Genomic DNA, 15,928 nt, shown 5'->3' with positions numbered 1-15,928 from the left:
TTACTCCAATGCAGGCGTTATTAGAGTGACAGAGAAAAATGCCCGCAATTAGCGAAATTCGATTTTCGCGGTTACAGCTCAGGTTCGAATTACAAGTGTGTATATATAAACGATGTTTTATATATACACACTTGTAAATCTAGTAACATTAAAATGTGTCGTTTACCAACGTCTGGCTGAAATCGTTCTTGTAGTTTAGTTTACATAAGAACTTGAAGTTGTAATATCTATTAGGTGTTGCTCGCATGCGTTTATGATGTAGCGATGTACTTTTCTCTGCACTATGGTTTAGTTTAGGTGAATGGTCCTAAAGCTTATAGGTAGTTCACGTTTTGTACGGCCGACGGCCTTAGAACAATTTGGTATTTAAACTATATTATTATTATGATCGGTGTCCTTGCGTTAAGGTGAGATTCTTATGAACCAGCGAGCGCATCGTGCACAAATACTCTATTCTAGTAAAGTTTAATCACTGTTTTTTGATACTAAGGTAGTAGTGAAGTAAGGATATCGGGATGTTTTTATATTAGTTGCAAAATGTTAATGTTATAGCGGAATGAGTGTGGACAATAATATAAAGGTGGGCCTGTGCCTCAAGCGAGCTCACATGTAAACATTTCAGATAACCTCGAATTTTTTATAGAACTAATCTGATTGTATCTGGTAATGTGATTATGACAACGTTTGGACGGTGTAAAATATCCCAAAGCTTTCTATGGTCCGATTAGTTGACCGTTACGCTTGGAATGTAAGCGAATTGGTCTAAGAATTTACAGTTGTAGGTAAGGCATCACTTTAATATTACACTTATAGTTAATATCTGTGTAGCCTCATGTACCTACCTGAGTATTGTTAACTACATGTAATAAATTTCCTTCCGGCTAGTTGTACGCCGTCCAGGGAGGCACTCGCGTCCACCTCACTGTAATGTTACTCCTAGTTTAATAAGTTGGTCGACGCTCGTAGTCTCGACGCACGAGTCGCGTGTTTTTTTTTTCTATTGAATATTTAGTGGATTTAATATATTTTGAGCCATTGTTTATGCGTGGATAGTCTACTAATATTTTTGCTACTCGATAGTTCGCGTACAGTGAGTTCTGTCCAATTTTTAGGAATGGCATCATGAATTTTTATACGTGAGGACCAAATCTGGTTTTTGTATTTAATTGCGAGTTGAAAATGGGTAATACAGGATTTATTTTGCCAGTTCCTCTTAAAAGTAAGTGAGAATTTCTAAAATATTTTTATAGGTGTAAGTGTTGGTGAATTATTTTTAACACAATACTGGTTAAGTACGGATTGCTATCAAAACGAAGAGCCATTTTGTTTCCATCTCTCTGTTGAAGAGATGCTGTTTTTCGTGGGTACGCAGTCTGCTCTTTTGACACGTCTCGCCAAAAAGAAGTGTATTGTTTTTGCTAATATTATTTGAGAAATGGAAACTGTTATCAGGTTCACTACAGAGGTACAGAATGAAAGGCAAACGGAAATGCTTCCAATTAATTAAATAACAATTAACTTTATATAATAGCACAACTGTCCTCGATATCGCCTATTAACTTGATTATAAGGAATAGGTACAGTGTCCATTTCATTATGATAGCATGGTAAAAAGGGGCAGACTCTCGTTGTGTACGATATAACCCAGCGTCTCAGTAGTGTGTAACCGTTAGTTTTAATTGTGGTGCTATACTACAGTGGTCGACACCAATATTGTATTTCTATGTTTAATTCTTTTTAAGTTATTAGTGATTTAAACGACAGTGTTAAAACGTTACTAAACGAACGTAAAATGATGTAATACATGGGAATTACCATGCGTATGTAATTCATACGACTGAATGTGGAATACAAATGTTCCTTTATTCACTAGCTGGTTTCACCCTTTTATCAAGTAGGTAGAGTTCATAGTTTTTACGCTAAGTGTTCAAGTAAATTGTTTGTTGATTTATAGATTCTTGTTGAACATTTGTGAACCGGGGCTATTGTAGCAAAAACTTAAAAATTCGCAGGCTTTGATTTTAAAATTACCATGTTTCTACCGAAAAATTATTTAAGCAGAATAAAAGCAATTAGCTCACCGACTAGGTATATTATATATATTAACAGTGCTGTCTGTGTGGAAGCAGGGCACGTCGTTGTCACTTTCAAAAACCTGTTTACTTTTACGAGTAAAATACAAAACTCCCATGTACAGTCGACGTCAAAGAGATCTTTACGACTAACGTTACAAAAAATTATTTACACGACTTTATTGTCATAGCATTTAGGTCGTGTAAACATTTTTTTGTTACTTTGGCTGTAAATTTCTCTTTGACGTCGACTGTACCTATACAATAGCGCCGAGTCACTATCCGATTTTATGGTTATTAGGTATTACTTTGTATTAAAACCAATTGTTTGTGCATCAGGCATTAAAAGTAGTGAAAAATTTGAGCATATTTGATATTTATTCAGTTTGTAAATTTAATGATCTTTTTGACTTACAATTAGATATCTGTTTGACATTTGTATATCTTACAATACATTATTTTTAAATCATATAAAATAATATTGGTATGGGACGCTAGTGACATTGATAAATTCATTGTAAACGGTTTAAAGGGGTTTCGCTTTACTACAAACAAACTGACTTTTAATCAATTCCATGAGCTTATTGACACTTTTTTTCGTAAATATAAGCGTATCTTTCACGGCATCATACTTTTGAAAAATTTAAAGTCTATATGAGCCACGACGCTTAGAAAGTACCTATTTATAACTTTATAAGTGACCAGCATTTCACTGTATGTATACAGTAAGTATACACACATAGTTCATCAACGACAAATCGTTGAAAACCAATTTAAGTAGCTATTTGAATTAGATATGGATGAATAAAACTAGCCTTTTCTATACATCAGGTTTCGAAGCCACGTGGCTCAGTTCTTGTTGAATTTGATTATATGTTTGTACACTGCCAGTCTGGCGTGTTGGTATATTGGCATAACTGTATTTGCAACATGTAATTGGCTAAAAGGAAAACCGTACATTATGCGCTTACGACAAACAAATTAAGCGACAGCACGGTTCGGTGCCCGCTGTCGCTTAATCTATGACAGCTTACTGATTATCTATGACAGCTTACTGATTTTTATCATTGTTTCTTGTTATAACTTTATTTTTTGTTTAAGCAAGGCTTTGTAGGCAAACTGTGTTTGTAATTAAATTTTAGATGAATAAACTAAATGAAAATCGCTAGTCCTATCTCATGTAAACTTTGGATCTGTCCGGTAGAAAAATTACTTAGATGTTTTAAGATACTTAAAAAATAATACAAAATATACTGTCTGTGGTGAATATCGAATTTTATGAGCTTATTAAATCTTAATTCAGTATCGGTATCGCAAGTGTATCGTGTGTTGTGTATTTGATGGCGCACGTCTCGTACCTGTGCTGTGCAGATACGAATAATTTAATGTTTAACAATTACAATACCTATATAAGCATTCATTCAATACAATATTAAGACAAAATGAATTTGATATCACTGGTATTATTTGTATCACTTATACATTTTTACTTGTTTTAACTCAATAATTATAGCATAGTCATACATTCAATAATCGAGACCAACCCAAAGAATAACAGTTACTGCTCTGCTAATTCGATCGCATTTAATATTTTATATTTTTATAGCCACTCCACACTGAATTTTACTTAGTTTACCCCGCATAGCCCATGCAGCTGAATTAGTGGAGTAGAGACGTGTGCAATCAAACGGATAAAAAGTGTTTAAAAAAAATAAAATGATTATACGAAGCTAAAATAGTTTTTCATAAGATGCCAAGTTAGCTGTCGCATTGGACCAACGGATATTGTAATTTAAGTGTAGCTCACTTCACTTTGCTGAATACATAGCATTTTACATAGGATGGTTACATTGGTTACCTAAAGAGTAAATTATTTTATCAACCTGTCTGCGTGTTAGATCCATGTATACAAGTATCTTTGTGATTAATGTTTTAGATATACGCGGTTTGGCGAAGACAGACTGATTTAGGGCAGTTTCGGCTATGTGTAACGGACGGTGGCAGCTCAGCAGTATTATAGTGGCGGGTGGTTGTGTGCTTCTACTCTTATTTACACCTACAATATTGAATTATTATATACTTAATTGTGCTGAAGGGACTAGTAGCTACGTGTAAGGCAGCGAGTTTTATTTTCTTTATATTTACCATAGTCACATCTCTTAGAAGTTTATTCATTGAATTCATCTTTACCTGCGTAACATTTACACGTAGCTAAAATAAACCCAGGTCACATCGAATGTTACGAAAGGTAACCTACGTGTATGTACCCGAACCTTTCGTAATGTTTACATTTTTTAATCTCAGTTTTATTGTTCGTATATATGAAAATGGTTTGAATAAACCATAATAGGTACATGATTGAACATGATTGACCTACTTATTAGGCGCATTTATTAAAGTTTTTCTAATGAAGTTAATAAAAAAACGTATATTACTAGATTATAGTTTTATAAGCAAATGATTGACCATATACTAGCAATTAAAATCAAATGTAATTGTATAATAACATTATATCTTTGTGACTGTTTTTCAGTTCAATTAAACTAAATGGTTATTTTATATTTATTTTGTGCCATTTTTTCACTAATGAAGTTGTAATGTTGTAAACATATGATTTATTTATGAAATAAAATTTGACCAAGCACACACCACCCCAAACATTATCCATTTAGGCGTATCGATGTTGAGTCTAGTTCACAAGTTTATAAAGATAGTTCTACTACGCCAATTGTCTTGTTCAAATGTTGTGAAACTTAAGTGTTAAATGTTGTCCTTGACCGGTTAGGTACCGCGCGTCTGGATATTCAGTAGTTCATGCTAGATGCAGAATTTTTTTCTTACTAATATTTTGTTACTGTTTTGGCACTGTATTAATTACCTTCTGACAAAAAATATATAATGAATAAAATGTTTTGTGAAGTTTTATTTTCTCATGACCCGGTAGGTGGTATCTGGTATATGCAACAGACGGGAACAAAATAAAATTCAAATCGAAGATATTTCAAGGGAGCAATAACGATTAAATTCACTATCTTCCAAGCAGTATGGTCGTGTACTGTGCGGTTTAAGAGGAATTTCCTCCCGCGGACGCTCCGGCTGTGGAATGAGCTCCCTTCCGAGGTTTCCCCGAGGGTCTACAGTATGGCGTTCTTCAAAAAAGGAGTGTACAGGTTTTTAAAAAGGTCGGCAACGCGCATGTAACACCTCTGGAGTTGCAGGCGTCCATAGGCTACGGTGACTGCTTACCATCAGGCGGCCCGTATGCTTGTTTGCCACCGATGTGGTATTATAAAAAAAGTATATGAATGTCGCCCGTCAATATAAACCCGCTAAAACAAATGCTGATTTGTGTGGAAAATCTTAGGCCACTGGACAGCTAGAGTTAGGTATATAAATGTTATGTACATAAAATAAAACGTGTTCTTTAAACAATTATAATTTAATAACATCTACATATACTATTTACATACAATACACAACGATTAGCAAAAATGTTGAGAATATTCTTACCATATCATAACTACTAATAATATGTACAGATGTAGTGCATACTTGTTTTCCATCGTATTTTCACAGAAACATACGAACGTCTTGCTGTTTCAGTCAGTTTCAGTACAAAAAGTACTGAGCTTGACTGAAGTAGCATGACAAATACCTACCTATACGGCGTTCGAAGTTTTTTTTATTACAGCAAATCAGTCATTTATGTTCCACTGCGGCATAGACACGGCGTATCAAGTGAATGTAGGTATATGTACAGTGGGCCAAGAAAGCGGTCTACCAGTTATGACAAAAGTTTCTGCGAGATCTAACGATCGCTAAGGTTGACAATGACGTACAGTTGACGTACGTGTGTCGACCTTGTCTCATGACGTTCAAACGAACCTCAACCGTAGGGTGGTAGACCACTTTCTTGGCCTACCAAGAAAGTGGTCTACCAAAAACGCGCCTACTGTCTACTTGTATAAAGTAGAAAGAAGCCCGTCTTAGCCAACTCAACTGTAATTAACGACGACTTTTCCGAGCTTGCCCTTGGGCACGTCGAGGCTGGGCAGCGCCTCGGTGACGATCCCAGTGGCCACGGTGACGTTGTTCTCGCGCACGGTGAACGGCTGGCCCTGCGTCATGACCATGGTCTCCAGCAACGTCAGGTATACCTCGCCGTGGTCGCCGGGCATCATCATGTGGACCTCGGGATCTGCGGATGATAGAACTTTGATAGAAACTAGCTTTTAACCTTTTCGACGCCGTGTCAAACACAAAAGCTGTCTCTCAGACGCCACGTCATCGAAGTGTCAAAACTGAAATTGAACTTTATGCATATGCACCTAGGTCTATGTTTCTCTGTGGTCTATGACCGATTTATACATCTTTGGCGTTGGACCCGCGGTGCGTATATATCGGTCATTGGCGTCCAAAAGGTTAACGGCCTCCTAGCCTAGTCGGTAGTGACCCGGCCTATAAAGGAGAAGGTCCCGGGTTCGAATCCTGGTAGGGACATTTATTTGTGTGTTTGTCACAGATATTTAATCCTGAGTTATGGATGTTTTCTATTTATTTATGTATATCTAATTATCTATCTATTATTGTACACATTCGTCGTCTAGTACCCACTACACAAGCCTTATATGAGCTTACAATGAGACTAGGTAGATTTCTGTCAGATTGTCTATATTATTTAATTTATTAAACTATTCAATTCATGACTATTCTCGCATGAATGCGAGGAAAAAAATTGTTAGAACGTACGCATCGAACATTTACGGCCAAAACGACTCCAAAATCCTGTTTGTATTAGGTGATTTAGGTGCATAACATGCTGTCGTGGGAGACCTCAACTCTCCTGTCGATGCCTATATAATCCACCCATCCGGTTAGACTGGCGTTTACTTACCTAAATCAACTCTGCACGCAATATTCCACGTCCCACTGAACATCTGCTGCGAATATTTGGAGAATACCGGCTTCTTCCTTCCGCCTTCGTTAGCCGCCAGGAAGTAAATCTTCGCCTTAAAGTGGTTGCTTAGCTGCTGACTTTTGGCCGCACACAAGAGCATGCCGGTCTCTACTGATTTTATTTTTATACCTCTCAGCAAAACCCCTACGTTGTCACCAGCCATACCCTGCAAATAGATAGCTTTCTATTTATATGGCAACTAAAGATACCTATGTAAAATAAAAGAAGCATTGGAGCGTTAGAAGGGTGGAACAATAATTAACTTTTGGCCGCCACCAACTTCTTTTGTATTCCCTACTAGAATCAAAGGTATTTGAAACTTAACGTGAAAGCCGTTACATTTCATATTTAAATGGCATCGCCAACCGTCGCGAGTGCGCGGAGAATGGGATTGGTAACTGCCAAAGCACACCTCGGACACTGGCGATCAAATGTATGAAACAAACGCGTTCCTACGCACACAGCCTAAGCTCGTGTAGGTGAACGCGTACCATGCTTGTGTGAGTGAGATAAGACATTGTAGCCATTGTATTGTAGGGTGACTGTGAGGTAACAGAGAGCGGGTGGGCGGCACTTTCAACGGGAGGCAGGGAGCGTCCATACTGTACGCTAATAATCTTTATTATACTGTGGCCAAAGGCTGTTAAAGTATAGATGACGCTAGCCAAGGTTTCCCCTGTTTCTATTTCTAGTTTTGTTCTATGGGATTTGGTTTAAAGGGTCATACAATTAAAAAAAAATACAAGAAGTTGTCACGATAGGATTGAAATAACCCATAATGGCGCCATCTGTAAAATTCTTCGACCGACCAACTCCATTAAATGGAATGTCACAACCTGTATTAAAGGTTATTAATAAGAATGTAAAAAAAATCGCCAGTTGATATTTTAGGTGAAGGTTTTCTCAGAAGCTCATTAGTACCCGCCAGAATTTGACTCGACCACTTCGAAGCCGCACAGTATGTATTTACAGCTTATTTTTTGGCTACTAATAAGCTTTTTGTATACATAGGTAATTGATATTAATTTAGATCACCCGATGCTGTATTGTGGGAAATAAAGTAATGACAAAAACAGAAAATAAAATTGCTAATGTTGTAATAACTACAATGATTTCTTACCTCACTAACACTCTTTTTAAAAATCTGAATATCAGATATTGTTGTCCTAATTTTATGACCAAAACCTAGCAGATCTGCATCAGCATTTTTTTTTATAATCCCTCTTTTTATAGTGCCAACCACAACAGTGCCTCTGCCTGGCACAGTGAATGAGTTGTCTATAGGTAGGAGGAAGGGGGAGTGCAAATCCCTCTCAATTTGCGGTATGTATGTGTCCATGACGTCGAGCAATTTTCTTATTGATGGTGCCCCTGAAAAATGTGAGTGAAGTGTGTAAGTAGTTTGAAAATCATATAACAAGTTAAGAATAATAGTTATTTGCTTTACAAGGGGGCAATAAGGTGTTGTTTAACTCCTTGTGCTAATTGATACCCAAGCAAGCGTAAGATTTCAAAATAGAGTCATGAGTGAGCGAGAGAAATAGCGAGTGGTTCGAAAGGTGGAATCTTGGCGTTGCAAGTTAAACAAACTCTACTCTCGAGTGAAACACAAAAATCTTCACCATAAAAACTGATTGGTAAACATTACAATTCAAATTCAAATTAATGTTACTAAAAGATATATATAATTCAAAATCATCACTTAAAAGTATAATAATATGAAGAAACAACTCAAAATTTGCATCAGATTACTTTGCCACTCTTGTGGATAAAATGCAACTTTCTCATCAGTTTTTGAAGTATAAAGAGAGCCTTTCCTATTAGGTGGGATGAAAACATGTCTGTTAAAAATAAACTTTAAAAAGGGAAATCGATTTTAACATTGGTATTTTAGAGGACAAAATATATCAAAAATGCCCATAAGTTTTACTATACTTAGTTACTCAAAGTTCCGTCTAGCACTCTATAAGCAGAGATGCGATTTATTTGAAATACTTCTATTTAAAATGCAAATACAAAATGCAAAATACCTATTTTGTATTTTGCATTTAAATGCCTTTTAGTAAAAAGCATTTTGTATTTTATTTGAAATACTTTTCGAGATGTATTTTGCATTTTGCATTCATTTCAAAATGCAAAATACTTTGTGATTAAGTTTAGCCAACATTACCAGTCAAACAAAATGAAATGAACGAATGACGCTTGTATTGCCGAATTTGACCGATAGAGGCGCCTACTGCTAGCCATGCCAGTCAGAGTGCGCGCCTTATTCGCTCCGTGCAAAGCACCCGTAGGGGAAGCCGAAACGATCGCAGCGCTTGATGTGGCCAATAATGACAAGATTGGTATCAGTGTTTCTGTCAATTCCCATACTTCTCAGTTATTTTAGCTTTATAATCATACTTACGATAAAAATTGGTCACGATAGCTATTGTGTGGTAAACTGCAATAATACTGGACGAAACCGTAATAGTAAATTTTATATATTTTCAACGCCGAGCTAGATATTAGCTTTTTATACCATATAGTACTATTCCAGGCTTAACAACGTAATGGCTAAACATTTTATCTAGTCTATGTCAACACAGAGTTTTTCTTGTATGTTAATAAAATAGCTAATACAGTGTACCAACATTAAGTGATTGTAATATTAGTTATTTAAAGCCCGTCAAAAGCACACTTTTGGCACGTAGGGTTATCTGAGGGTCTACCGCGAACCACGTTCGACGTGTTTCCTCTCTGTCGCACTTGTAAATTCGTACGTAAGTGTGACAGGGAGGCAACACGTTGAACGTGGTTCGCGGTAGGCCCTCTGTCGTCTGTCACAAGTGTCACAACAGACCATGGTCTAATAAAACATGGTCTTCTCTTCCCAGAGTGTCACTTGCCTACGTCACAATAACATTGCCACTTTATTTCAACATAACATGTTACATGGGTACATTATATCTATGGTTAATAAGTTAAAATATTTCTTTATAATTTGATAATTTTCATTTATATGTATTTTATCTTAAATTTTACAATAACACGTCATTTTTAATTATTCGTTAGCAATATCTTCCGATTCACGAAAGAAATTTTAGACGTTCGGGTAATTCTGTTTACACTACTGGCAACACAGGATAGCGCTGTCACATTTGACAATCCGCCATTTTGTCCCTGACCGTCATCCTTGTCGAACGCGTGTTAATTGTTATTTCCTTCTCGCTCAGTGTCAGCAGTCGCAGTGTTTTCCAAACTTTTCACGTCGTAAGCTTGGTAATTAATGTTTTGTTACGAAAATGGTTGGCTGCTCTATTCGGAACTGTAAGAGTAGGAGTGAAAAGTGCAGTATAGATTTGTGTTATTTTACTATATTTCTATATGAAGAGAGTACCAGGCGGAGTATATTATTATACCATGGCCCATGGTATAATAATCTAATCTCTTCCGAGATTCGCGAATGACCTAACTGTCACTTGCCTACGTCATCATGCTGTTTACAGGTTCTCAAACTTTAAAATGTGGGAGAATTTTAACCAACGGTGAAAATTATTTTAACGGCATTAATTTTAAGTTATTCATATAGAAATATAGTAAAATAACACAAATCTATACTGCACTTTTCACTCCTACTCTTACAGTTCCGAATAGAGCAGCCAACCATTTTCGTAACAAAACATTAATTACCAAGCTTACGACGTGAAAAGTTTTAAGGAATAATCTTTATTTTGTTGCGCTCGCTATTTGACAGCGCCGACCACGTTGCGAACGCTAGGCGGCGCTGCCATCGTGCACGGTCTCAATAGTCGTTTAAACTTGCGGCTCGCGGCTCGGCTCGTGGCTCGCCTCGACGCACTCGCGTTCGGCTTGTCATTCGGTTATAAACCTTATGCCGTGCCGTTAGTGTTTAAATTATATTAGCTCGACGAGCTTGCGAGCCACGAGACGAGCCGCGAGCCCACCGCTTACACTCGCGTTTCGTGGCGCGGCTCGCGGCTGGTCTCGTGGATCGCGCGAGAGTCTAAACCGGCTATTATGTCTGACTAGTGTCAATGTCAAACGAAAACGACGAACATGATCTATGGCTATGAAAGGCAACGCCGCTGACGCCGACGATTCGATTTCACTCATGGTATAATAATATACTCCGCCTGGTACTCTCTTCCGAGATTCGCGAATGACGTAACTGTCACTTGCCTACGTCATCATGCTGTTTACAGGTTCTCAAACTTTAAAATGTGGGAGAATTTTAACCAACGGTGAAAATTATTTTAACGGCATTAATTTTAAGTTATTCATGTAGAAACATAGTAAAATAAAACAAATCTATACTGCCCTTTTCACTCCTACTCTTACAGTTCCGAATAGAACAGCCAACCATTTTCGTAACAAAACATTAATTACCAAGCTTACGACGTGAAAAGTTTGGAAAACACTGCGACTGCTGACACTGAGCGAGAAGGAAATAACAATTAACACGCGTTCGACAAGGATGACGGTCAGGGACAACATGGCGGATTGTCAAATGTGACAGCGCTATCCTGTGTTGCCAGTAGTGTAAACAGAATTACCCGAACGTCTGAAATTTCTTTCGCGAATCGGAAGATATTGCTAACGGATAATTAAAAATGACGTGTTATTGTAAAATTTAAGATAAAATACATATAAATGAAAATTATAAAATTATAAAGAAATATTTTAACTTATTAACCATAGATATAATGTACCCATGTAACATGTTATGTTGAAATAAAGTGGCAATGTTATTGTGACGTAGGCAAGTGACACACTGGGAAGAGAAGACCATGTTTTATTAGACCATGATTTCACTGATTTATTGTTTGCTGGTGCTGGTGAAGTGGTTACTGATTTGATTTGATTACCTACTTTTATGATATTGAAGTGTTGTTGTTATCCCTACAATACTGAAACGGCTATGTACTGTACTACAACAAGATAATTTAGATAATGTAAACATTTACATGATTTACATTATTGATGCGCATGACGCGTACCTACTGATAAATATGACCAAAATGTCATGCATAAGGTGCCATGTTATTAGACGTTTTTGTTCGGCTCGGCATTGTGTCTCTATTTCTCATGATAAATAAGTACCTAAAATAAATAAAAATATCTGAGATTTGGTCAAAAGGTATTTTATTTTGAAAAAGTATTTTGAAAATACCTATTTTGTATTTAGCATTTGAAATACAAAACGCAAAACTATTTGGTATTTTGCATTTGAAATAGTAAATCTGAAAAGTATTTTGCATTTTGTATTTAAATGCTTTTTTAAAACCATTTTGTACATCTCTGTCTATAAGTGGAGGCATTGTAATGGGTCCTGTTGGCTCCCTTTAATATTTATTCTATTTCCTTACCTAATTCTGATTCTTCTCCATTCAATGCCTTGAGTGCTGACCCACAGACCATAGGTACAGTTTCACCGTCATACCCAAAGTTACCAAGCAGCTCTCGCATTTCAATTTCCACTAGTTCTAGTAACTAAAAAATAACAATGATTAAAGATTGTTGAAAGGTCTATGGAAAAACCATTGTCAAGTATAATGCCTACACAATGTACATACACATTAATAATTGCTTTAATGAAATCTTCATTGACTTTAAATTTTAATCATATTGTGTATTTTTAATTGAAGGGATGTTTACAAAACCGGCCAAGTGCGAGTCGGACTCGCGCACGGAGGGTTCCGCACCATCAACAAAAAATAGAGCAAAACTAGTAAAAAACAAGCAAAAAAACGGTCACCCATCCAAGTACTGACCCTGCCCGTCGTTGCTTAACTTCAGTCAAAAATCACGTTTGTTGTATGGTAGCCCCACTTAAATCTTTATTTTATTCTGTTTTTAGTATTTGTTGTTATAGCGGCAACAGAAATACATCATCTGTGAAAATTTCAACTGTCTAGCGATCACGGTTTGTGAGATACAGCCTGGTGACAGACGGACGGACGGACGGATGGACGGACAGCGGAGTCTTAGTAATAGGGTCCCGTTTTTACCCTTTGGGTAGGGAACCCTAACAACATAACTGCTTAAAGCGGTTGACACGTTTTTAAGAACATTGTTAATCGTTTCAGGAAATCTATGGTTTCAGGTGTCAACCAGTGTAGTCAGTTATGTTGTTTTAGTAAACATCCCTTCAATTACTCACCTCATTGTCAACCAAATCGGCTTTATTTATATAGACTAATAGATGCTTAATTCCAACTTGTTTGGCTAATAACAAATGTTCTTTTGTTTGTGGCATTGGTCCATCATTGGCTGCCACGACCAATATAGCTGCATCCATCTGGGAAGCTCCTGATATCATGTTGCGTATGTAGTCTGCATGCCCCGGGCAGTCTGTGTGGGCATAGTGTCGGAGTTTTGAGCTGTAGCCTACATGTGCTGCATTTATTGTGATACCTGAGAAATTGATAGTAACGTTAATAACTTCAGTAACTTGTTTTAAAATAATTTACTTGGGATAATTTAAAGTACTCATACAAAAATGTCCGCACTTAAGTCTCCACTTCAAAACATACGTACCTCTTGCTTTTTCCTCTGGTGCCCGATCTATTTCGTCATAAGAAACGAATTGAGCCAGTCCATCGTTGGCCAGAACCTTGGTTATAGCTGCGGTTAGCGTCGTCTTACCATGGTCTACATGCCCTATAGTTCCTACATTGCAATGCTTTTTCTCTTCTACATTTGTATTGACTTTTGCAGAAAAAATTCGGCAGTGTTGATTAAAAACCCCCATATAAAATCTTTCTGATGATACAACATTTTGTTTAAAGGAAAATCGCGAAAATCTACAGTAAATAGACCGTAAAATATACTTTCCAGTCATTTTTAAATGTTTTGTTACTTATATAAATCATAAATTTGTTGTTTATTAAATACGTTTGAGGTTATTACTTTTGCTAAGTGTCAAAAACCAGTCAATACTGTCAAAGTGTCAAATGAGTTTCGTTCATAAGCGCGCTCATTCTTTCTTCCGTGTAATATCTCCTGACCTAAAAACTCTATTCCTTTTACATATTTTTCGACGATTTTCAAATATAATCACTATACATATATACAGGGCATGTAGGTAATAAACGCATATGGTGAAAATCTTGACGATTTTGGCGAGATGTTTTGCTGCCTAATGGCTCTGCCTAACGATGGGCCAGTGCCGGCCACTCCAAGGGACGCAGCCATGCGGTAGAATGAGTTAGCAATATCACTTGCTCCCTCTAATGCATAAATGCGTCTCTTGGAATGGCCGGCGCTGGCCCATCGTGTAGAGCAGCCCTAAAGCCCCCTTCAGACTACGTGCGTGAATCGCGGCCGCGCGGCGCGAAGCCACGAGCCACGAACGCGAGTGTGGAGTCGATTCCGCTGTTAGCGAAAAGCGATTCAACACTCGCGATCGCGGCTTCGCGTACGAGTGTGGAAGAGGCTTAATGTTTTACATGCCAGTCGGCGGAAACAATTTTTCGCAATTTGATTAAAGTGGAGTCCAGACGAGACAATTTTTCGCCAATCTGATTAAATTGTCCGATCAAATCAGGACGTGCGGACGCAAACGCCAATTTGGCTCACCGATTATGACCGATATTACCTATACAATGGGGTGCGGACGCAAAAATGCCAATTTGTGACGCTAGTATTTTCGTTTTGGAGCATTTTTTTCTCTAGAGAACAATTTTTCGCCAATCTGATTAAATTGTTCAATTAAATCAGGACGTGCGGACGCAAACACCAATTTTGCCACTTTCACAAATTTTAAATTTATGGTGATATTAGACCGCTCTAAATCGAATACTAGCATCACAAATTGGTATTCTTGCGTCCGCATCCCATTTTTTCGGTAGTATCGGTCATAATCGGGGATAGAATTCGGCGAGCCAAATTGGCGTTTGTATCCGCACGTTCTGATTTGATCGGACAATTTAATCAGATTGGCGAAAAATTGTCCTCGTCTAACATGCCTTAAATCTAAAGTTGGAGATTAACGTAAAATTATTTTCTAATAACTGATGGACTGGCCTGGCCTTACAGTATTATAAAGTTGGTCAAACCAAATTTGTCAGTAAGTGGTAATCCATTAATTACGTCACACGAATTTCTAGGTTTTTTGACCCCTCCCCCCCTCCTTGTCACACTTGGTCACATTTGGCAAACCCCTCCCCCCTAGTGTGACGTCACATTTTTTTCTACGAAATCGCCAAATCGAATTAAGTACCTAAGTATTACTAGTGGCTCTGTGAGCTGTAGACCTCGCGAGCAGAGCTTAAAACTGAATAAATGTATGGCAAAAATATTTATTAAAATATAGGTATATAAACATGTAATATAAACAAAAAATTAAAAACTACATAAAGCTACAAACAAAAATTAAACGAATACGCTTAACCCGCGCTTGATAAATAAAAAATACAATTTTTATTTTCAAAATAAAAAAATTAAATAAAAAACAACTACGAAATTTAAGTATAAAAAAAATACAAAAAGTTATGTAGCAGTATACAGTTACTGGGGATGGAACCAGGGACCTCCCGATGCAAACAAAATAAGCGAACGTTTGCAAAATACGCCATTATAGTTCTTACTAAAGCTGACGAAATTTAGCTACTCATTCTCAAGTAAAAACTAAATATCTAAATACCGCCAAAACCAGCGATACAAATTTTCTGAATTTTTGGCCATTTAATCTATAAACATATCTCAAAAAGAACAAACTCTTATGATACCGATACGACTATTTGTTTAGGCGGGAGCTATCACGACTCCGCCACTTTGAAAAATTTCCAAAAACCGGATCGACAAATTTTTTTTATTTAGTCATAGAATTCGGTCACAAAATTTCACTAAAATCGGTTAAGAATTGCGACCTGTAGAGGAGAACATCCGGACATAC

At 37.1% G+C, this 15,928-nt stretch overlaps 1 protein-coding gene across 1 annotated transcript; it reads right to left on the bottom strand.

Moving 5' to 3' along the window:
* Positions 1–6,050: 6,050 nt before the first annotated feature.
* On the bottom strand, positions 6,051–13,919 carry LOC134657657 (elongation factor Tu-like). Its single transcript, XM_063513222.1, has 6 exons — positions 13,570–13,919; positions 13,193–13,446; positions 12,399–12,522; positions 8,150–8,400; positions 6,967–7,195; positions 6,051–6,270 (listed from the first exon to the last, which is right to left on the bottom strand). The coding sequence occupies exons 1-6, from the start codon at positions 13,871–13,873 to the stop codon at positions 6,068–6,070; spliced, it is 1,365 nt and encodes a 454-aa protein (XP_063369292.1). The 5' UTR covers positions 13,874–13,919; the 3' UTR covers positions 6,051–6,067.
* Positions 13,920–15,928: the final 2,009 nt, after the last annotated feature.

This window comes from Cydia amplana, chromosome 2 (assembly GCF_948474715.1).
Source record: "Cydia amplana chromosome 2, ilCydAmpl1.1, whole genome shotgun sequence".
Classification (NCBI taxonomy): Eukaryota; Metazoa; Arthropoda; class Insecta; order Lepidoptera; family Tortricidae; genus Cydia; species Cydia amplana.
Note: the sequence above shows the minus strand (reverse complement) of the source record. Positions and strands in the feature narration are given on the sequence as shown.

Excerpts from the sequence above, each read along its gene's own strand:
- LOC134657657 (XM_063513222.1), bottom strand. The coding sequence starts at position 13,873 with ATGACTGGAAAGTATATTTTACGGTCTATTTACTGTAGATTTTCGCGA. Across the intron at positions 12,523-13,192 it reads CCGATTTGGTTGACAATGAG|TTACTAGAACTAGTGGAAAT; the intron begins GTGAGTAATTGA and ends GTTATTTTTTAG. Across the intron at positions 7,196-8,149 it reads TTAAAAAGAGTGTTAGTGAG|GGTATGGCTGGTGACAACGT; the intron begins GTAAGAAATCAT and ends ATCTATTTGCAG.